At 35.3% G+C, this 24,342-nt stretch overlaps 1 protein-coding gene across 2 annotated transcripts in view; it reads left to right on the top strand.

Moving 5' to 3' along the window:
• The window catches only part of LOC145287598 (WD repeat-containing protein 25-like), a 137,477-nt gene extending 123,884 nt beyond the window's left edge, over positions 1–13,593 (top strand). For both annotated transcript variants that reach the window (XM_080135460.1, XM_080135494.1), the window contains 3 exons: positions 6,191–6,256; positions 12,331–12,423; positions 13,387–13,593. In XM_080135460.1, coding sequence (XP_079991586.1) covers positions 6,191–6,256; positions 12,331–12,423; positions 13,387–13,548 — 321 coding nt within the window. In that variant the 3' untranslated portion in view covers positions 13,549–13,593. The remainder of the gene's footprint in view (positions 1–6,190; positions 6,257–12,330; positions 12,424–13,386) is intronic.
• The last annotated feature ends 10,749 nt before the right edge of the window (positions 13,594–24,342 follow it).

Raw genomic sequence — 24,342 nt, 5'->3', positions numbered from 1 at the left:
GTATGATCTAATTTTTCTTAGGAGACCCTCATTCCATACTCTGTCAAAAGCCTTAGATATATCTAGAGCTACCACTCTGCCCTTCTCCGCTTTGTCCAGTGAATGGTATATGCGTTCAGAGATTACAGTGAGGATGTCTGCTGTGGAACGGGCTTGTCTAAATCCATATTGTTTTTCAGTCAGAAGTTCAGCACTGTAAGGTGATGGACTAGAGCATGGTTAATTATGGTCTCAAATATTTTGGCGAAAAGTGGGAGGAGGCTAATGGGGCGATAATTAGATGGGTCAGTTCTTTCACCAGAATTCTTGAATACTGGTACCACAGAAGCAGTTTTCCAACAGTCCGGAAAGCAAGATTCATTAAGGCATTTGTTATAGAGTTTGGAGAGAACTGGAGCTACTTCGGCCGAGCACTTTTTTAATAGCACAGCTGGGATGAGATCGGGTCTACATGCTTTTGAAGTGTCAATGTTTTTTATGATAGCATGCACCTGAGTAGGAGTGATTTTTAAATCGTCTAGCGTGGAGTCTGTCCGCAAAGGAAAGTCAGGCAGGGGGTGGTTGGAAGGGTCTAGTGGGGAGATTGAGGCAAACTGACTGGCAAGCATGTTAGCAGTGAAGTAAGCATTATGTCATCCGTTTCATGCACAATTAGAGATTAATAGGGATTAGTCACCAAAATACCACATTTATACTAGAAGTTTTCTCGGAAACTACTGGGCCGATCTAACTGAAATTTTGTATAAAACTTTGCTTCGATAAGGTGGAGTGAACTAAATATGTTGTCCTTTCGATGCCAAATTAGCGATTAAGAGAGATGAATATAAATTAGTCAACAAAATGCCAGATTTTCTATAGATTCTTTCTTAGAAACTACTAGGCCGATCTGACTGAAATTTTATATGGAACTCTTTTATAATATGGTGCATCGAATTAAGTATTATGGTATCTGTTTTAGGCATAGTTAGGGATTAATAGCGATTAGCAGGGATTAGACACCACATTTTTTTCGGAAACTGCTGGGTTGATCTGGCTGGAATTTTGTATCGATCATTGTTATGATAAGTTGCAGAGAACGAAGTATTATGGTATCCGTCTGATGTAAAGTTACAGGTTAATATAGATTAGTATTTAATGCAAAAAAATAAAAGAAATTTAACCATATTCAACTATCAATTTGATAGTAAATACTCATTCTAAGTCAACTGAATATAACATTTTTCTCATATTTAACGTCTAAACGTCTCGTTTCAATTCTAATTTTCAATTATGCATATTATATAGTAAACTGGATGTCAGTCTTCATCCGTCCTTAGATCTAGATGTCGTAATGAATTAAAAAAAGAGGAGAGTAAAAAAAACTGCTCTTCGTTCATGATCGACGATTGTGCTATTGTTATAAGAAAACAACAAAAAAGTAATAATCGTTTTGTTCATGTCAATGACATATCGTCACTATCGGCATTCGTGCGGTTTGGTGCCATTTCTTTTTAATGCAACGCAACATTAAAGAAATACTGAAACAACGATCCAAAAGGACACGCGACATTTGAGTCATAAATGATTTATGTTTCAGAAACGAAATTTGACCTGTCGATATTTTTGCTTGTTGACACCAAGCGAACACACGCGCCCACTAGCTCGCCATCATTGCGCATAGCGCGAACAGTCACCGTTGCTGCTAACAGTGAAACTCTAAACCTTTACGACATCTGTGAGCGCCAAAATGTGCCTTTCGATTTGAAGATAAACAAAGAGAATCTTTTTTTCTGATGCCATAAATATAACTTACTCTTTAATGTTTGTTGTTTAGATACGCCCATAATTACAATTGTGCTTAAGATACGCCCACAATTACGTGTAAATTAGAGATTTTTTTCACTAAACGCGCAAATTGAATAGAAAGAATATTAGTTTTAGTTTCATCAAGTAAATTATTTACTAAAATATTAATCTTCTATAGTATAAAACCAGGTCTCATTCTCACTTACTCCCTGTATTAATCTACACACACACACACACACACACACACACACACACACACACACACACACACACACACACACACACACACACACACACACACACATATATATATGTATATATATTAAAACAATTATGTCTTCTTTGAATAAAGATGGAAAAAACAAATTCGCACAATTTTTTTCTTCGGTTTTTAACTTTTAAATTCAGATGAAAATATCTCGACTCAAGCAAAAACTAATTGATTAAAATAAGTACCATAAGAATCAATACACTTTTACCAACACATAACAAGTGTATTTATGCCAATAATGTAAAAATCTCACGTTCTGGTGGCGATTAAGTCGCTGAATGCGTCTTTGATATCACTTAGGCTTTTGAAGCATTTCTCGCGCAGAAAGTAGTCGAGATGCTTGAAAAAGTGGTAGTCGGTTGGTGAGAGGTCTACAGAGTATAGCGGATTAGGCAAAGGGTCGGTTTACCAACGTACGGTCGAGCATTAACGTAGAGGAGAATTGTGCCGTTTCTATTAATGCTGGGAGTTGTTATCGAAGTTTCTGATACATTTCATTTATTTGTTGACAGTACTTATCCGCCATAATGATTTTATCTGCATTAAAAAACTATAATGAATTAGACCGGTCGGAGACCACCAAATAGTCAGCATGACCTTCTTTTCTTGCAACTCTGGTTTCGGGAAGTGTCGTAGAGCTTCGTCGGCATCTAGCCACTCAGCTGGGCGTTGCCAGTTGTCATAATAAGACACATTTTTTAGCGCAAGTCACAATCCGGTCGAGAAATGAAAGAAGGAAAGATGACACTTCATAACGGTGTATTTTTTTTCTTTTTTTTTGGGGGGGGGGTCATTCAATTTGTTAAGGCACTCATTTATCAAGTTTTTTTGTTTTTCCAGTCTCTCTCATTTGGTTGAAAATTGTCGTGTACATTACGTCTAATTCAAAGGCAAGTTCTCGAACAGTTGTGTGTGGATTGGCTTCGATTAAGACTTTTAATTGATCGTTGTCAACAACCGATGCCCGACCACTACGCTCATCATCCTCAGGACTCTCGTCGCCGCCATGAAATTTCTTAAACAACCATTGTACTATGCGTTTAGTAGTGGTCCTTACGCCAAACGCTTTGCTGACATCGCGGGCTGTTTCAGCAGCTTTTCGGCCTAGCTTGAATTGGCAGAGGGAATTTGTGTGAATTTGCTTTTTTCCATCTTTTATTCAACGTTCTAAAAAGAAGACATAAAAAACGATTGTAATTTAAACGATTAGACAGACTGAAAAACGCCCTTTAAAATGATATATAAAGTAAAGGTATTATAACGATAACTTATTTGAAAATGCATCATTTGAAATCAAAATTTATTCTGCAAGAACTTTCTTCTTAACCTAATAACTAAAATGCTTGCAAATTACTTTATAACAGCAATTCCAACAACAACAACAACAACAACAACAACAACTACAACTACAACAACAATAGTAACAAAAGCAATTTGTGTAACAACAAGAAAGGTTTAGAAAGTTTTTCAAACAACAAACAAAAGTCAGTACTTTGAGAATACCTATTATCACTCTCAGAATTTAAATACACCCGACAGTGGTTCAATATTTCCAGCTTATTTTCGTAGGCTTGAAATAATACTTACGAAAATCTCCTCACTAACGGATGTACTTGCAATAACCCTTATCCCTGAGTGGCTTCCGGGCCTTGATAAGTGGTGATCACTGTGTAAAAAAAAACAAAAAAAAAAAAACGAAAAGATGCAAACAATGGTCAGACGAGATAAAAATCACTCTATAGTTACAAAAGTTGGGAACACAAGGAATACTAAATACGCGAATTTAATCTTTCACTAAGAAAAACAGAAACCATATAATTTCTATTTAGAAAGTCATGGCAAAAGGGTGGGGTGGAGGTCACGTTGAAATATCGTGTTGAAAGTCATTTCCGGTTTAAAAAATGTTTTCCTCAATTTAATAAATTTTATGCTTTTATTGAAATTTGTCGTCTTCTAACTACTGATTGGCTAAACCCTTTTGGCGTCTTTTGAGTGTTTACGTAACCTGCCGGAAGATGCCGGCACGAAGTCGCAGTACATTGGGTCGTAAACTGGATGAGCAAGAAGAATCTTTGCACAAACCTGTTGATTCAAAGTACTGAACGGAACTATCCTGATACTTGTCACTTGCTTAGCACATAAAATATTTAAAATATTAAATGCGTAAAGAAATGAAATATCTTAAATAAATTTTTTGATTATCTCGAAAGACATCCTCTTTTCCCCTTAAGAACTGGCTCGCTAGTTTTCGGAGGTGGAGAGTCACCAGAGAACGGTGAACAGCTAATTTCTGATCTGATCGATTTGAGAAAGTTTTACTAATCGTTTTGCATTTTATTCTGTTTTACTGTAAATACTACACTGTTTTTAGTACCCCTTCCCACACACTTTCAACTGATGGATATGAAATTGTAAATATATTTTGTAACGTCAAAACCCGGGAATAACGTTTAGTATGATCATCAATAATGTGAATGCAGTATTATGGTGATTTGGAACTAGTCTAAGAGAATAGATTAAAAGGATGATGTACGAACCCTATCCTACCTCACCCAATTTGGTATTGTGCCACATTCGTTATATACTTTTTAAATATTTTTTGTGTGAAATTTATTGTAATTATTATACAAAAGTAAATATAATCATTCGTTATTCTTGTTATACAATAGGTATAATTATTGTATTGTTTATATCAATACGACAAATTTTCTCACTTTGAGTGTTATTTGCACAACGTTTCGGTCGATGTAACCTCCGACCATCGCCATGTTTTGGTAGGAAAAAAGGGGATAGCTCTGAACTCTAAGGTTTCGAATTTTTGGATCTAGTTGGAAGTAAGTTTACACAAATTGTTCATTATTAATATAAGGTAATTTAATTATCAGGGAATGCTAGGGGTATAATTTCTAACATATTATGATTAAATTGCTAATTAAATCCATTAACCAATATACATCGACCGAAACGTTGTGCCATATCTGGGCAGGAGCTGCTAAAAACAGCCTATCCTGCCTTGACAGAGTACAAAATAGACTTCGTAGCTTTTTTTTTTTTACACGGTTGTCACCACTTATCAAGGCCCGGAAGCCACTCAGGGATAAGGGTTATTGCATGTACAGTACGTTAGTGTGGAGATTTGATGAAGTGTTTACTTAAGGGGCGGTTAACTAGGAATTTATTAACGTTGGACTTGAAGACATCCAAGTTGTAGTCAGGTGGGAAGCAGGCAGACGGAACAGAGTTCCACAGGCGTGCAGTTCTAATAATGAAGCTTCGTTCATGGAATTTTTTCACAGTGGATTCAGCTAGACGGGTGTTTTTCGTGAAAGATTGGCGAGGGGGGGACCAGAGATTGGAGTTCAGACGAGCACCTACCATGGAAATAAATAAAACAAGGGTAGGCTCGCAACTTCTCTTCCGTGGGAGAGAGGTTGCAGGGAAGAGAAAAGGGCATCCTCCACTAAGCCATGAAGTCTATTTTGTACTCTGTCAAGGCAGGATAGGCTGTTTTTAGCAGCTCCTGCCCAGATATGGCAGCAGCTTAGTGGGGGATGCCCTTTTCTCTTCCCTGCAACCTCCCTCCCACAGAACAGACGTTGCGAGCCTGTCTTTCTTTTATCGATATTTCCATGGCAGGTGCTTTTCTGAGCTCCAATCCCTGGTATCCCCTCGTCAATCTTTCACGAAAAACACCCGTCTAGTTCAAACCACTCTTTATCTGTGCCTAAATCAAAACGTAGATTCCATGAACAAAGCTTCTTTCTTAGAACTGCATGCCCGTGGAACTCTGTTCCGTCTGCCTGCTTCCCACCTGACTACAACCTGAATGTCTTCAAGTCCAACGTAAACAAATTCCTGATGAACCTCCCCCTTAAGTAGACATTTTATTAAATCTCCAATCTAACGCACTGTACATGCAATAACCCTTATCCCTGAGTGGCTTCCGGGCCTTGATAAGTGGTGACGACATCGTAAAAAAAATAACACTTAAGATTAGAACAATTGTTCGATTGATCTAAATAATAGGAATATATTCATACCTCATCTAAATAACTCACAGCAGGTATAATTAGATTTTGTCATATGTATAGTAAAATAGATGTTTAATTTTTTTAATATATTTTTCTGTTCCAGATCTGGGATTTCTCAACAGGAACTAAAATCAGAGATATACCTCAAAATCCATTGGAACCTTGTCTTGTAAGTACAGTCTGCATCAGGTAATGTTGAAAGCCGGATTATTGCGTCAACTAATAAAAGTGGGATGAAAGACGCAAAGTTGTGATTGGTCGAAAAATGCTACGCGTTACTAAAGCAGATAAAGCCAAGTTACGAGGGGCATTATAAAAGTAATGCTCCTTATTTTTATTCCGTCCGAATGAAGCAAAAAGCGGGGTTGCGCATTGCATTTTTATGATTACTGAACTTATGTACCCATGCCTTAAAAGTAGCATATCTTTGTTACAGATATCGACAGTGTGAAATTCTAAGACAGCAACCCTGTTATGGACGTATCTCAGAAGCAGAGAATGGTCATTGAATTTTTCTACGCAAGAAAAATTGAACTGATCAACATTCACCAGCGTCCGTTGAGCATTTACGAAGCCGGTGCAGTTGATATCAGCGCAGTTAGGTGATGGCTTTGTCGATTTCAGAGTGACAACGGAGATATGAATGGCAAAACGTACTCTGTATTTTTAATGACCGTGCCATAAAAAGAGGCTAGCAAAAGTGCAAGTGCATTGAGAATGGTGGTGACTATGTAGAAAAATTAAATTCTGGGGCACAAAATGTCGCTTGTGTGATTGATACCACTCTTGTCTTCCTAGCTCTTTAACATTTTAGTTATTAGGTTAAAAAAATAGGAGACCTTACCTTCTGAACAACACTCGTATATGACTTGCAACTTGCAACAATGCTCCCCTTTTGGACTACATATCAAGTAAGTGCAAAATTTGCTGCCGATCGAAAATTTCATGTTAAAAATGTAAAACTTGATTTCGATATGTCAACGCTTGAAATTTTTTTTAGGTTTTGATGTGAAATGTTAGTTTAACATGTTAAATCTGATCTTGTCATGCCAACCTGAATCCGTCTTAATGGTTTCTCGAAATCCTCGAAATACTTGATAATCTGAGTTAGCCAAATGAGGAGAATATGCGGAATGGGGCAAGATTTCCCAACCAAGAGATCGTTAGTCAGTTGTGCTGTGTGATGACCACCATTATTATGATTGAAGATAGTCCCTAACTGTTGACTAAAGAAGGTCGTTTTCCGTAGGAGAATATGTATACAGTATACATAGGCTATGACTTTGACCTTTGACTGTAACCTTGAACATGGTGTGCCCGTTCTCTAGGTAGGGGAACATCATCATCCCAGATTTGATCATGATCGGTCCTGTGGTGTGGGCTGTAGCAGAGTTGTATACAAAAGCAAACACACTGTAGTTTCCTAGGCGTAAATTCACCAAATCTCTGGAGTTTATCAAAAAGAGCTTAAGTACAAGTAGAGCGTAATTATAGTATAACAATTGATATAAACATTAATGGTTATATGTGCTCGTATGTATATACGTTTTTGTTGCAATTAATTTCCGATATTTAAAAAGGAAAGTGAAAATCATAAAAAATACAAAGAAAGGAAAAAGAAAGATAAAGGATTCAAGTTTTAAGCTATATGTCCCACATTTCCTTAATTTTCTTATTGTCTAATTTCTCTATCTATCTATCTATCTATCTATCTATCTATCTATCTATCTATCTCTTTCTCTCTCTCTCTCTCTCTCTCTCTCTCTATATATATATATATATATATATATATATATATATATATATATATATATATATGTATATATATATATATATGTAAAGTTTTCTTTCAGTCTTGACAGACTATGGATACCCACTGTAAGGGTGCCTGTGCGTGAAACTTTTGTGGAAAGAGTTGCGCAATCTGCAACCACACCTCTCCTGAGTTGAAATTGTTGAATACCAGTGGCAAGTGGAGGTTCAGTACGCCTGGAAACAATACCGAGATAAGCAGAAAGCACATACCGCGCCTAGAATTCCACAATGGTCACCCATCTGGTACTAGCCAAGCTCAATATGGCTTAACTTCGGTGATCTAACGAGAACCAGTGTGTCAACGTGATTATGGCGTTGTTGTTAGGTAGTTGCCTGTCTAGCCGCACTGATGAGCTGTGATACAGTTAAACAGTACTGTATGTGGATGAATATATATATATATATATATATATATATATATATATATATATATATATATATATATAGTGCAAAATTTTGTTGAAAATTCAAACAGTCACATTTTCTTTTTATAATCTTCGTTTATTTCCTGGATTTTTCCATTACAGCTGTTTCATTGATGAGTTGGCAATTTTACGATTTATGCTTCCATAAAAATATCCTGTCCTCACTAACTTCTTCAGATGTTTATCCATTAGATTTTTACAACAAAAGGTATATTATTAACATGCTGGACATCGTATACGGGTAAAAGGATTTCCTCCATCTTTTGGTGTTATGCCAAAATAAACGGTGACGAGTTTTAAAATAACAATCTAGACCCGTTAAACGAAAACGGTATACATTGAAAGTAACGACATTTAAAAAACAAACTTTATATATATATATATATATATATATATATATATATATATATATATATATATATATATATATATATATATATACACAGTGATGATCATATTTATTGGCACGGTAAAATAAAAGTTAAAGTTTGTCTAATAAATTCTAAAAAAGGGATTAAATTAAAGAAAATAACAAAGTATATTATGTATTTTTAACTGGCCTTTCCGATGCAGCAATCGGATTTTAGAAAAAATAAATAACAAAGGAACAACAAACATAATTGCAAAAAACCCTTGTTCAAAATTATTGGCACGGCTTTGTTTTTCTTTTAGTATCAGTATAATATCAATCAATTTCCGGTTTACGTGCTTTCTGAACTTTTTTATAGCCATATTATGCTTGTTTAACGCTAATTCAGTGAATAATTTTTTTCAGATAATTTTTAGATAGCGATTTATTTAAACTATTATAAGTGACTAAATTATAATTTTCAATCGCCATGGTTAAAACTAAGGAACACAGCGAAGACGTCAGGAAGCTTGTTGTAGCATGCCATACCAATGGGGAGGGCTATGATAAGATTTCAAAGAAGCTAAACCTTCCCAAATCCACTGTTAGAGCCATAATAAACAAGTTCAAATCGCAAGGCCACGTTATGAGTTTAGAGGGTAGAGGGAGAAAAAGGATTCTTTCCCCAAGAGATGAACGGAAAATTGTTCGACAAGTAAAACAAAACCCAAGGATCTCTGTTGGGGAGATTGTTGATGAACAGAGCACCTCTGGAGTGAATGTATCTCGACATACAGTTGGTAGAGTTTTGAAGAGAGCTGGTTTAAAAGCATGTCGTCCGAGAAAGACTCCCTTATTGAAGCCTATGCACCTGAAAGCAAGGCTAGCCTTTGCAAAACGTCATATTGATAAAGATGTTGCATTCTGGAAACGTGTTCTATGGACTGACGAAACGAAAATAGAGTTATTTGGCCATAATAAAGTGTCTTATATTTACAGAAAATCTGGCGAAGCTTTCCTGCCTAAGAACACCATACCCACAGTGAAGCACGGTGGAGGCAGTTTGATGTTTTGGGGATCCTTTGCTGCCTCTGGACCAGGGCGACTTGTTAAGGTCACAGGTAGTATGAAAAAGGAAGATTATGTTAAAATATTGGATGAAAACCTGAAAGACTCTGCTAAAGAGCTCTCACTTGGTCGTCGTTGGTGGTTCATGCAAGATAATGACCCAAAGCATTCGGCTAAACTGACTAAGAAATGGCTTGAAGAAAATCCTATTAATGTTTTGGAGTGGCCATCACAAAGCCCAAACCTTAATCCAATTGAAAATTTATGGAGAACATTTAAATTGAGGGTAATGCAAAGGAAGCCTAAGAATCTTATTCAATTGGAGGATTATTGTCAGGAAGAGTGGGCTAAAATTACTACTGAAGAGTGCAACAACTTGGTTGTAAACTATGAAAAGCGACTGAGGAAGGTAATCAAGGCCAAAGGCTATACAATTGATTATTAAATAAATCGTGCCAATAATTTTGAACAAGGGTTTTTTACAATTATGTTTGTTGTTCCTTTGTTATTTATTTTTTCTAAAATCCGATTGCTGCATCGGAAAGGCCAGTTAAAAATACATAATATACTTTGTTATTTTCTTTAATTTAATCCCTTTTTTAGAATTTATTAGACAAAATTTAACTTTTATTTTACCGTGCCAATAAATATGATCATCACTGTATATATATATATATTAAAAATAATTATTTAGACTTATAATTATTTCCGCCTTTTTAAGAAGTAAGTTTCTTACCAGTTGAGCACTGTCTGCTGAAATGTAAAATCGGTCATTTGGCTTGCATACGAGACCGCGATACTTTAGTCGTTCGATAACTGTAGACTTTCCTTGTATAACGTTTATCCTTTTATAAATGTTTAATTAAATATTGTTGTTATATACGGTGAATCTGTGGGTTGTTTCTTTGCTAATGGAGACACAGATGGTTTTGTTGCGAGGTTCGAAACTCTCCAGCGTCAATCCTATGGCTTTGTTGCGGGGTTCGAAACTCTCCAGCGTCAATCATAACTTCTTGCAATGATGATTCTGCAAAAAAATTCAGTGTCTGTAGATATTTAAATAATTATATATATATATATATATATATATATATATATATATATATATATATATATATATATATATATATATATATACGTTATCATAATAAAAATCACATACTTTGAATATATATATTCAATAAAGTGATTTTTAAAAAAATGCCACAAACAAAAATTGATTGTATTTACAGAAAACACTTTAAACCCGGATGCCAGGAGGAAAAAATGAATTTGTTTTATAAAAAAATAACACACACACACACACACACACACACACACACACACACACACACACACACACACACACACACACACACACACACATATATATATGACTACTTCATTTAATCACATAAATTAATATACGAAAGTATAAATTTATGCGTAAACGTTAAGTATTTACTTCAACAGTGTTCAATACGTAGGTAGAGCTAGGTAGTAAGTTATAAGCCTGATGAATCCTAGCGTGGATGAAACGCGGAATATTCTGTGTAGCGTAATTGCCATATATATATATATATATATATATATATATATATATATATATATATATATATATATATGTGTGTGTGTGTGTGTGTGTGTGTGTGTGTGTGTTTTAAACTTATGTTCTTTTCTGTGCAAGAGATGAGAAATACTACCAATTAGGAGATTCGAACCCAGTTACAATATCACACTTGGTAGGCTGTCAGAAATTATCACAAAACGTGAGAAATGTTTGATAGCCAGGTATCAATTTATCGATGAACTTGAATGAAACAATGACGTGGACATATCGGTGTTATTTTGAAGAGATAACCAATATTTGTACACGAGGGTGCTTCAAACGACGTTCCATTGATGGAGAGTTAGACAAATGTTCTTTGTTAAAGAAGAGGAGTGTATATAACAACAACAACAGTCTATATAATAGACAGAGTCTGTGAACATTTGATAGTCAGAAAAACATTTAACATGACAGTAGCAACGAGGACGAGTTCACATATCTATTTCTTCGAAATATGACACCTCACAAAGTTATATTTTTTATATAACATTTTTTTCACACACCGTGTCAACATTTCAGAGATTACAACGGTTTGACTTCAAACTTTGGATCTTGATTTCACCGGCTTCCACGGTGTCATCGTCCGGCTTCTCGTCTAGTATCTGCGACGATTTTTCAACTAACTATGAACGTCCGTGTATATGTGATGGTGTAAAATTACATACAGTAATCAGTACAGTTAAATTAGAGCTCAATTAGAGCGTTTCTTCATTATTTGACCAATCCCGGGCACTAACCAGTGGCCTTGCTGGGAGAAATTGTTGGTTGGAGACACAAAATACAAGAGGAAAAAATAACTTCGAGAACATTAATAATAATAATCATTTGTGAAGAGAATTCTTACAGGGTATCGAATAGTATTGCTTTATTGTTGGAATGGCGATTGACTAACGTCACATATGGTGTCAGGTTAAGCCAGTTCACTTCATTTGCCGTTTTAGTTTATATATTATTATTTTTTTAATATTTGTATATTTTATTATAGTTTTCTATTTCAGTTATATTGTGCCCAATGGATGGGAATGGACCGCATTGTAAGTGGTGGTTCCAATGAGAACATGGCGCAGATATACGACCGCAGTTCAACAAAGGTAGAAATAAATCAATTTCATATGTTTTTTAGTGTCAAACACTGACGTTAAATATTTTTCTTAAATAATACCGTGAAATAATATCGTAAAATAATGTTAAATATTTCGTTAAATAAGGTGGTTAAATAATGTGAATAATGTCATTAATTAATACCGTAAAATACTGTCGTTAGTGTCGTTTAATATTGTCACTATATATAACGTTAACTAGTGTAAAATAATTTTGAATAGTGTTGTTACTTGATATCGTTAAATAATGTCACAAAATAATGATAATGTTAAATATTGTCCTTAAATAATATCGTTAAATAATATTAAATGATATCGTTAAATAATATTAAATGATATCGTTAAATGATGTTTAATATTGTCGTCAAATATTGTCGTTATAAATGGTGTCGTAAAATAATGTTATTGAATAATGTCGTCAAACTATATTATTGTAGCTAATAATGCTAAAAGTAAACTTAAGTACATTAAATAATGTCGCAAAATATGTTCCCTTAAACATTGTGGATAAGTATTGTACTGAAATAATACGGAAAAATAATGTTATTAAATATTTTCGTTAAATAATGTCACATATTGTCTTAAAATAACGTTAAATATTGGGGTTAAGCAATTTCATTCAATGTATAAAAACAATATCGTGAAATAATCGTATTAAATATTGTTGTTAAACAATTTCATTAAATAAATTACTAATATGAAACAATTTTAAATAATCACCTAAAAATAAAAAAAATTAAATTCAAGAATATAATAGACGTTGTCTATCTATAGTGCTAAAATGTGCTAAAAATAAAAATTAAAAGCTAAAGCTATTTTACTTTATCCTGGGCAACGTCAGTATTTAAAAAATATTTAAAATAGGTCAAGTGGCTGTATTTTGTGGTCTTGACTGTAATATAATTTCTGAATGTTTTTCCTTATAGTTTATTTAGTGTTTTCGTTGTGTTACAGGTTACCGGTCGATTGTACAACCTTCCTAATTCAGTATATTGTATCGACAACGACGGCAACATTAACTGTCCAACGTTGGCTGTTGGGTTTGGCCGTTATATATATATTCTGCGTCCGGACACAGAGAAACGAGCAAGGCACGTGGAAGGCACACAAGATTGAACAGTATTTTGTGTTAAATAATAAATCACAAAATTCTTTATTTTTTGCCAGTTTTATATTGAAAATCTATTGTCATGTTTGTTTTATGGACAATTGGGTTTGTTGTGATCGATGTAATGTATAAATGATCGGATTATATTTGAATGATATGAGAGCGCATCGGTTAAACTTCTCGGCTTAACATTTATAAGCAACATGAATTGGAACAGATGCATCGAGGACATTGTGAATACTGCTGCAAAGAAGGTGGGCTCCATCTACCGTGCTAGAAAATTACTCATACCAGAAAGTATCATATATCTGTGAAAAAAAAAACAAACAATTCGCCCATGCATGGAATATTGTTGTCACAGTTGGGTAGTGCGTATAGTACATATCTCACTCTTAGACAGGATTCTAAAATATCTCAAATCTAATAGATGACACACTCTCAACCAAGCTCAAACACCTGTCCTATCGCCCAAATGTTGCATCCCTGTCCCTATTTTACAAGTATTTTAATGACATGTGCTTTCATAGCACTTGTGCCTTCTCGACGTGTATACTCTCGAAAAACCCGACAAGCAAGCAAAATCCTATGCATTCACTGTTGAAATCCTTAGATACTAGAAATCTTCTACTCAAGTAGTTTCTTCTCTAGGACTTCTAGACTTTGGAATTCCCTCCCCGTTTCTTGCTTCCCTTACTGTACTGACATGAAGAAGGAATGTGAACAAAGATCTCGCTGCTCAACTCTCATAGTCGCCTGTGAGACGTAAGCTTAAATCATAGCCACTTACGCTCCAATTTTCAATATACCTTGTTTAGGGTGAAAAAGTGTGTTTTTTTTAATGTAAAGTTAGACACATGCGGATTCACCATGGAATGATATGGCGCATATTTTATGATGAGCACATGGTTTAGCATAGAAAATAAAAGAAGATAGGTTTTTGGAGGATTTATTTTAGATTTCCAGATTGAGAGTAAAATTGAGGAGATATCTGATGTTTAACGCATTTTAAACTCGATTGCCTGTTTTTATTCACCTAACGCAATATTCTGAACGTACGTTTTCAATCAGATCAGAAATTCTTCTCGCATTCTCCTGACTCCTTCATAAAATTATGTCTTCCAATGAATCGTTTACTATGTAAGAATTCCACAGAAAAATGTTACAAGTTTTGACTTACTTTTTACCGAAGTAGCTAATATAAAACACGAAGGCCTTCCAGATCATACGCAGTTCACCAGGCCTTGTCTTTTCGGATTTTTAATACTAGCGTATTCTAAGGTCATAGTTGATGGTGTACTGTTTCCAATGCTTTTCAACGCATACACCAATTTGACAATAAAATTTACTTGAAAAAGAAATTATCGTCTTGTTTACAAACAAGTTGGCAGCTACTGATTGCTTTGTATGATATGTCTTGGCATACAGATAGATAGATATATCAACTTTAGACAATGCGTGACGAGGCAAATGTCATATCAGCATTGCAGAAATGGCATTTCGCGTGCGCGAGTGGACAGAAAGCGATGCCCGTACTTATTTTCATGAGCATGGGCTTCGGCGCATAAAACATGGTGAATTTCTGAGTGTAGACAGGTTTGGTTTCTGAGTTGTGTAGATTCCTGCATTTCGTAGTAGAAAAAGTAAAAGAAGGAAGTAGAAGACGACGAAACAAAAACATCGCATAATAAATAAGTATAGTGTGTCACTACGAATGGTTTGTACATTTGAATAGAGAATTAATGCGACTTCTACGGAACATCTTGAAACAAAGTGAAACTTCAATTTCTGCTACAAATCTGATTCTTAAATTACGCAGAACGTTTAGAATAAAATACACGCGAAAAAAAAGATTCATCATTTTTTTTATATAAGGATAACATAGATCGGACGAGAGGCTAAGTAACTCCGCCATATTACGTAAGAATGGGCCAAAGTCTCATCTGTGCTTTACATATATTGTACGAAGAATTTCCGAAGTTATATCGTAGAAACATTGATAAATAATAATAAAATATATCAGTGGTGTGAGTTCCGTTATAGAAGCGTTGATTTAATTTGAATAAAATAAGATGCGCATCAAGTGCGCTTGAAAGCCAAATTACAACGCAATTTTACGAAAATAAGCAAACATTTTACTTGCTTGAAATTTATAATATAAATATATTTCGGAGTCAAACACCACCCTCAGTATCTTGTTTATTTCTTTTTTTCTTCTTCTTTCTTTGCCATGTTGTAAAGTTGGAGAAAGAAAAGTCAGTAATAAATATCTGCGCGTTGTCTCTCAGCGGTTGTATTAACATTCTCAATGGCGGTTATTGTTATCAAAGAGCATCACATTCATACATAAAATTTTAAAAAATCAGAAGTTTCAATTCTGCTCCACGGCCTCTCCAACTAATTTCTTTGTGACTAAACTCTACGTGTATATAGAAACCATCTCCCTTTCTAGTAACGTCACCAATACACGTAGCACTAAAAATCATCGCCTGTTATTTTGTCATATACATTTGTTTAACTAAAATTGCGATGTTATTATTATTGTCAGCTAAACTTCCTAACTGTTTGTTTAAGTAAAAATTCAATTTCCAATTTAGTATTCAACTCAAATAAAATTCTTAACTTGTTTCTAAAATTCTGTTTTATCACATTAACATTCCTGGTACGTTTCTTTTAGCTGACAAAAATCTAAACTACGAAAAATGATAATAATAATAATAATAATAATAATAATAATAATAATAATAATAATAATAATAATAATAATAATCTAGTTTACTTTCGGCGTTTTTCCGCAACCTACAATAAAACAATAATAGTCTAGATCAAGACTAAAGCTGTACCTCATTTTATGTAGGAAGTAGGAAACGGTTGAAACTATTCTGTTGAGTGAGCGACAAATTTTTATTATTATGCTATAACAGTGGTATATATATATATATAAAAATATATATATATATATATATATATACAGTATGGTTGTCTTCAAGTCTAACGTAAACAAGTTCTTGATGAGCCGTTCCATATAAGTTAACAAATTTACCGAATTTCCATTACTAATGATTACTATATTGTCCAATTTCTACTGAACACTCTTTAACCCTTATCCTCGAGTGACCTCTTGGCTTTGATAATGTGGTGATGCCTGTGTAAAAAGATATATATATAATGAGTGTATCAGTGTAGTTTCCTATAAGTTTTTCAAAAGTACTCATGAAAAGCAGAGCGTAATTATAGTATATTTATTTACACAAACATTATTAGGTACATATGGGTATTCTTAGATGATACCGCTTCTGTAAAGGAGGTGCAGTAGAAACATGTATGCATATATGTAGCCAATAATGTTTGTATAAATAAATATACTATACAGAAAAACAGATAGAGAGATAACGAAGAAGAAAGGAATTAGTGTATCTATAAGTGCCAAATCATCGGGCATAAACAGTAAACATTCAGCGAGTATACAACTATAGGAAATCGTAATATTATCTTTTGCGCAGTGGTTGACTGCTTTTTCTTAATTCCCTAAAGAAGATTTAAGTACATATATACGTAACGTGGCAGTTGCGCCTGAACCACGTTCGTTACATTTCAAACCTCTCGAGACCCCTGTCGTGTGGTACTATTGAAAAGAAACAAACAAACAAGAATATATAAATACGACTTTTTTCTGTTTTAATAAAAAGCCATTTATTTTCGTTACTTTCCAAACAATGCCTTTTTCTTGATTGTTTTTACTGTTCATTTCGTTTGTAATGAGATTAACAAAACCCTGCTGTCTCGAGACCAGTTTAAAGTCTCCCGCCACCACTATGTGGCCACACGTCCATCTTCCTCGATCCTTTTTTCTTTGTCTTCTTGACCACACGACTTTACACAGCCATCTTTCCCGGCTTTCTTGCTTCTTTTTCCAATCACGTGGAGTATTTTTTCTTCTTTTTCCTTGCACACGCACACTTCATAATTTGCATATGTGTTTTAATGGCTACTGTTGCTAATACCTTCGCTAGCCACATATCCTTAGGTTACTTCTTATATTTTCACACGTGCCCATACGCGCTCTGTTATATACCCCCCCAAATTCTGGTAAATAATTAAATCAGCTTGAGATAATAAAAGAAAACAAGAAAACTCAAATGTTCACACAGTAAAACATGAATAATTAAACCAAAATAAAAATGTCCTAATGTATAGTCTACTCGACATTTCGACTTTATACTTTTTCGTTAGAAATTTCTTTCTTTATTTATTGGTTTACTATTTTTAATTTGTTAAAATGAAAGAATTTCATCGTATTTTTTCTAAATATTTAAAAGCAATGTTTTAATACGTTTTAAAAAAGAAAAATCAGTTAACTGCTGTAATAGCGAGGATGGATGTTTTTTTTTTGTATTTTCAGAAATTTAATTGAAACAGTCTTAAAGTGTTTCAGCTTGGTTGTGCAAGAATACAGTTTTAAATGTTAAAATAGTTTACAAAGATAGTTAAATTATTGCAAGATCAAATCGGAGTTTGAATAGTCTTTGATGTTTACTGGTCTTGAATCTGTAAATTCACCAAACTGAAATGAAACATTTTTATTTTAGTAATGAAATTTATTGCTTCTTGACAGTCTTCATAATATATGTTATACTGTTAATTGTGTTCCAAGATATATTTATACATATATTCTTTCGTGTGAGTTTTATGCAACTTTTTCTTATTCTCTTTCATCATCCCTTGATTCCCTCTCACTATCCTATCAGTTATAACATTGCTCTATTGTCCAAATAGATTTCTTTTAAAACTTTGTTTAAACTTCTTCTTTGAAATATTTGACTAAACCAGTTACTATATTTTTCTATACCCATGAATCGTTTGTCGCTTTATTGCTCAGTTAATTTTAATGAGATTATTTGAGAGAGCACTAGTTTATTAAACCCTCTGTTAAGCCCACGGACCATTTTTTCTCTTAACGGCTCATCCCCTGTTTGGCGAAATTATTCAAGACAATTTCGGCTTATTTCTGTCTTTTTAGTGCTCAGTCACTTTTGACGAAATTTGAGATAATTACGGTTGAAACCAAACCCAACGGGCTTGAGGCATTATCCATACACCCGACTTATTCGGATATCAACATTATACAACAATTATTGCATATCCACTTTTTTCGTGTAATATTAGAGTTTTACCGGCAGATCTGTTACCTAATACAAGCACTGTTTATTCACATATTATTCTATTTCCGCTATTTTCTAAAATTCTTTGTCCGTACACCGATCTATCAAAATTCAGTAACTAACTTCTGATGGCTAGGTTACGTTCCTTGTCCAGGAAATTTGATTCGTTGTCAGAATTCGGATTGCCTAGAGAAAGAAATCGTCGCTATTTACATTTTCTCTATAACCGAGGACTATGAGCACACCAAATGCTTAGTTGGCAGTTATTTTTTTTGCAAGGTGATCACTACTTATCAAAGCCCGGAAGCCACTCAGGGATAAAGGTTATTGCATGTACAGTACGTTAGTGTGGGGATTTAATAAAAATGTCTACTTAAGGGGGCGGTTCATCAGGAGTTTGTTTACGTTGGACTTGAAGACATCCAGGTTGTAGTCAGGTGGGAAGCAGGCAGACGGAACAGAGTTCCACAGGCGTGCAGTTCTAAAAAAGAAGTACATATAAAGAGTGGGGAAAATTTTGGGCAGTGGTTTCAGTTAGACAGGTGTTTTTCGTAAAAGATTTGCAAGAGGGATTAGAAATTGGAGCTCAGACGAGCACCTGCCATGGAAATAACGATAAAACAAAGATAGACTCGCAACGAGAGCGGTTGCAGGGAAACGAAAATGGCATACCCACTAAGCCACGAACTCTATTTTGTACTCCTTCAAGGCAGGGTAGGCTGGTTTTAGCAGCTCCTGCCCAGATATGGCAGCAGTATTCCATCCTTGGGCGTACTTGGCTTTTATATAGATAAAGAATTGCATCAGTAGTGAGATATCTTCTGGAGTGGTAGAAGGATCCCACCATCTTTCCAGCGACCTTGGCAACAGACTTGATGTACGTGTTCCATTTCAGATCAGGCCCAGAAGCTTGTCAAAACATGGGGCTACTCCTAGACAAGAGCCATTCATTTCAATTGATGCCAGATGGGGATCAGAGCGTTGATGATGTAAAGATAGAAGCTTGGTTTTAGATGTATTAAAGGTAACCAGCCACGTCTTCCCCCACTGAATCACACGCTTGAGATCAGAGGAGAGAGAATCAGAGAGAACTTTGTCATTTACAGCCTTTGATGTGTTGCCGTAGATGGTCGTGTCATTAGCATAGATGTCAACGAATGATTTAAGTATGTGTTTAGGGAGATCATTGATGTGGACCAGGAAAAGTGTTGGGCACAGGATGGACCCCTGAGGGACTCCAACATTAATACTGCAGGCTTCTGATTTTTGTACATCGATCACTACTCTTATGAACCTATCAGAGAGAAATGATTTAATGATAGAGAAAACATTTCCAGTTATACCGTAGCTGGAAATCTTGTGAAGTAGGCATTTATGCCATACCTTGTCGAAGACCTTTGATATGTCAAGAGCAATTGCTCTAGAAAAGAAGCCTTTGTGAAGCGATTCACTAATCTTGTGAGATATAACCGTTAGCACATCTGGTGTAGATCTTGCAGAACGGAAATCATATTGCATGTCACTAAGAAGGTTATTTCTGCTGAGGTGGTTGACTACTTCTCTATTTAATATGGATTCCAGCAACTTACTCATGACACACAGAAGACTTATTGGTCTGTACTGAGAGGGATATGACTTATTACCTGAATTCTAAAATACAGGGCATACTGATGAGGTTTTCCAGAGTGTTGGAAAGCACTTCTCCTTAAGGCAAAGCTTAAACAGTTTCGTAAGTATGGGAGCAAGTTCTGGTTGAAGCTTTTTTAACACTATAATTGGGATGCCGTCAGGGCCAGTTGCTTTACTGGAATCAAAGTTCTTGGTTAGCTTGGCGACCTCATGCACAGATATTTGTATGTTACCTAGCGTGTTGTCTGTTATAGGAGGAAATACGGGGAGTTGATGGCCTTCGTCGCACAGGTTAGAATTAGCTGCAAAGTTCTTTGCAAATAGTTTGGCCTTGTCTGATGCTGACGAGATGACCTCTGGTCCATTGATAATGGTTGGGATAAAACGCACACTTCTGTTCAGGATCCTATTTGTTATTTGCCAAAACTGGTGGGAACCAATTCACTGATCAGCTACTTTGGATTTAACGGACTGAGCATATAGTTCTCTTGCATTTTTTATTACTCTTTTACAGTGGTTACTGGCGTTTCTGAAAGCAGCTTTAGTCTCAGTGCATCTATTACGTTGGTAGCTATAGAAAAAGTGATTTCTGTGTGCGATGGCAGCAACACATTCTGGGGAGAAACATGGCTGGCTGTTGGGTTTTTGTTGGAATTATTTAGATGGTATGAATTGGTATATGCCTACAATTAGCCATTCGGTCAGGTCTGATATTATAGAGGACACATCCTTTTTAAACATGGAATGCAGTGGTAGATCAGATATGAATGTACGGAAGCTATCCCAGTCAGCCATAGAGTATCGGTATACAGTACGGTGGAGGGATACGTCTAGGGACTTATTACATTTCATTTTTATCTTAACTGATACGACGGAGTGGTCGAAGGATTCTAGAGGAGATAGAACGGAATATGAACATAGCTCAGGGGAAGTGGAGAGAAAAAGGTTTAGAAGGCTTGCATACTGACCAGTAGTATCGGGCACACGGGTGGGTTCGCGAACAATCTGAGTGAGGTCATAGACAATGGCAAAATCTTGACAGAACCTCCCCTCATCGTCCGTCTTATTTGAGTGGGTCAGCCATTCCACGTTATGGACGTTGAAGTCACCACAGATGTGAATGTTAGCCGAGGAATGTACAGACAGGATGTGGTCTATTTTCTGATATACTCTTAAAGATAGTTACTCCGCTGTTATGGGCCGATAGAAGGCAAATATAAATGCAGTGGTGTTAGCAAGTGCAACCCGGAAACACATATAAGGTAAATTAGGATCTTCTCTAGAGATATCCCTGCCATATGAGAAGTCATCTTTAATGTAGGCACATATTCCATGCCCATGGCGGTCTTGGGGTCAAATTTAGATGTTAAGTTAGAGTATCCGTTAATTATGAACTCATCTAGGGAGTGGTCGGCCCTATTCCAGTTTCGCTTAAAAAGAATATGTCCGGTTTCGTCTCCTGTAATTGGGCCTCAACCCCTGGAAGGTTGGAACGTAGACCCCTGATGTTGGAGAAGGAGACATGGTAGATGGGGCCTACGTTGGAAGATGGGGTTGTAGGTTATCTTTTTACTACAGCGGCAACGCAAGCTGATGCATTTTATCCTGAGTTTCAGTTTCAAAAAGTAATTTCCTTAATGTCAATTGTTTAACCTGACCGCCACACAGTTTTGATTGTCATGTATTCCAAAATTAAAACGACTAAAATTTTAATCTTTCTGTGTTCAATATTTTTCTGGGTCCAAGTAGCAAAATACCAACAAACAAAGGAATCACACACAGTTAAAAACCTCGCAAATAAAAGAAAATTTATTATAAGTTGCTCAGCATAGCCTGTGCTTAAAATGAGCGTTTCTTTTCTTTTTTTGTTTCTAATTAAAAAAACAAAGCAAAAAGAAATAGTGTATTTTTTACATAGGCATCACCACTTGTCAAGGCCAAGAGGCCACTCGAGGATAAGGATTAACGCGTTTACAGAAGAAACTGGACAATATAGTGATCTTAGTAACAGAAATTCGGTAAATTTGTTAACTTATATGGAACGGCTCATCAAAAACTTGTTTACGTTAGACTTGAAGACAACCATATTTTAGTCAGCTAGTTTTCATATTTAATAACAATTTATCACAATGGCAGGATTAATCGTCAATTATAAAATACCCATAAGCTTAGAAAAAAATTACTACTCTTTATAGAAATAAAGTGAGACTTTTATTTTTTAGTATTTATTTTTATTAGTACTTACTTTAGTACTTATATTTACTTTTTCACGCGTTATTATTTTTTAAACATTTATTTCGGTCTGGTAAAACCTCCAGCCAAGTTTTTAAAAAAACATCTTATAACGCTAGTAATCTATAACAATAAAACCGGATATGCCATTCAAACATCCAAACACAAACTTATAAAAATATGTTCAAGTCAAATGGTTTATTCTAACTTCCTCTCTAAAACTAAAACAAAAAAAAACTATTTACTAGGTTAAATTAACTATGGAACAATATCCCTTATTATTATGCATATCTGATCAGTAAGACTAGAACGTTCGTCTTTAACACTAAAACAACATTGACGGTAAACCACGAGACTCAGAAAGCAAAAAAATATGGCTGACAGGACGATGGTAAATTCGAAATTAAGCAGACAAGAAGAAAAGAAGCGAACAATTGACTCACTGATTGGTGCAATATCCTTTTTCTTTTTGAAGTCCTCCATCCGGGTTTTTTTTTTCGTCTATTTTTTCGACTGCTTTCTTTTTCGTGGTAACATTTATTTTTCTTTCTTTTTCTTTTCCTTTTTTGGTAGAAGGTATGGTCGCGGAATCCAAAATAAATATATATGTAACGTGACCGCTACGCTCCATCCGCGTCCGTTACACTTGAAACCATTCTAGGACACCCACGTTTTTACAAAAGCCATTTATTACCATCACTTCCCAAAATGCCTGCTATTTATTTATTTTTACTGTTCATTTCGTCCACAATGAGATTAACAAAACCCTGCCATCCCTACACCAGCTTAAACGTCTTTCGCTGCCACCACGTGCAAACACACTCCTCTTTCCCGGTGCGCACTTTTCTTTCTTTTCTTAAACTAACGCCGATCATAGCCAACCATTTCTTGTTTACGACTTTACATGTTCACCTTTTCCGGAAGCACTCTTGCTTCTCTTTCCGACCACGTGGTGTATTTTTTCGTTTGACTCAAGCCCGCGCACACTTCTAAATTTGCATATGTGCTTTAACGGCTACTACTGCTGCTAATACCTTCGCTATCCATATCTGCTTCGGTTAATGCTGATATTTTCACACGCGCTCATATATATACAAATCTTTATATTCATAAAGTTAAGTATATGTATACATATTATTTCCAGAAGGTGAGAAATGATATAATTATTTTCACAGGCAAGAAACGTCGCATTTCACACGAGTCGCGAAAGACAAAAAAAGCTTGAAGGGCAAGACTCGAGTTTTGCCCTCATTTGGGCTTATCAGTTGAACATGTCCGAACTTGAGATTCGAAACCCGAATCTTATGCATGTGAGGCGAGTAGTCTGCCGCTTGGTCAACCACACCACACAAAAAAAAACTAACACAGATCAAGCAAACCGCGGCGAAATCCAACTATGGAATGTACCTACTTCGTCTCCAATAAGGGGTATGGTACCAACCACCGAGAACCGAAGCCGATGTTTCACACGGTTTTTACACTTGCTAGGATGATGTCATCCAAAAAACTAACCTAGCTAGCAAATTAATATTACATTTGTCAATGTGGAACTCATTGTAGAAATAATTAAATCATTTATGATTTAATTATTTCTACAGTCAAGTTACAAGACTGCAAAAGATTCGGCTTTCGAATCTCGAGTTCCGATGCGATCATCTGATGAGCCGAAATGAGAACGAAACTCAAGTTTCGAACATTCGGTTTGGTAACCTACATGGCTCGTGTGAGCTGCAACGTTGCTTAACTGTGAAAATAATAATTTTTATTTTATGTATCTACATA

This window comes from Euprymna scolopes, chromosome 1 (assembly GCF_053919585.1).
Source record: "Euprymna scolopes isolate OS-2025 chromosome 1, ASM5391958v1, whole genome shotgun sequence".
NCBI lineage: Eukaryota > Metazoa > Mollusca > Cephalopoda > Sepiida > Sepiolidae > Euprymna > Euprymna scolopes.
The sequence above is the reverse complement of the archived record's forward strand: the minus strand, read 5'-3'. Positions and strand labels throughout refer to the sequence as shown.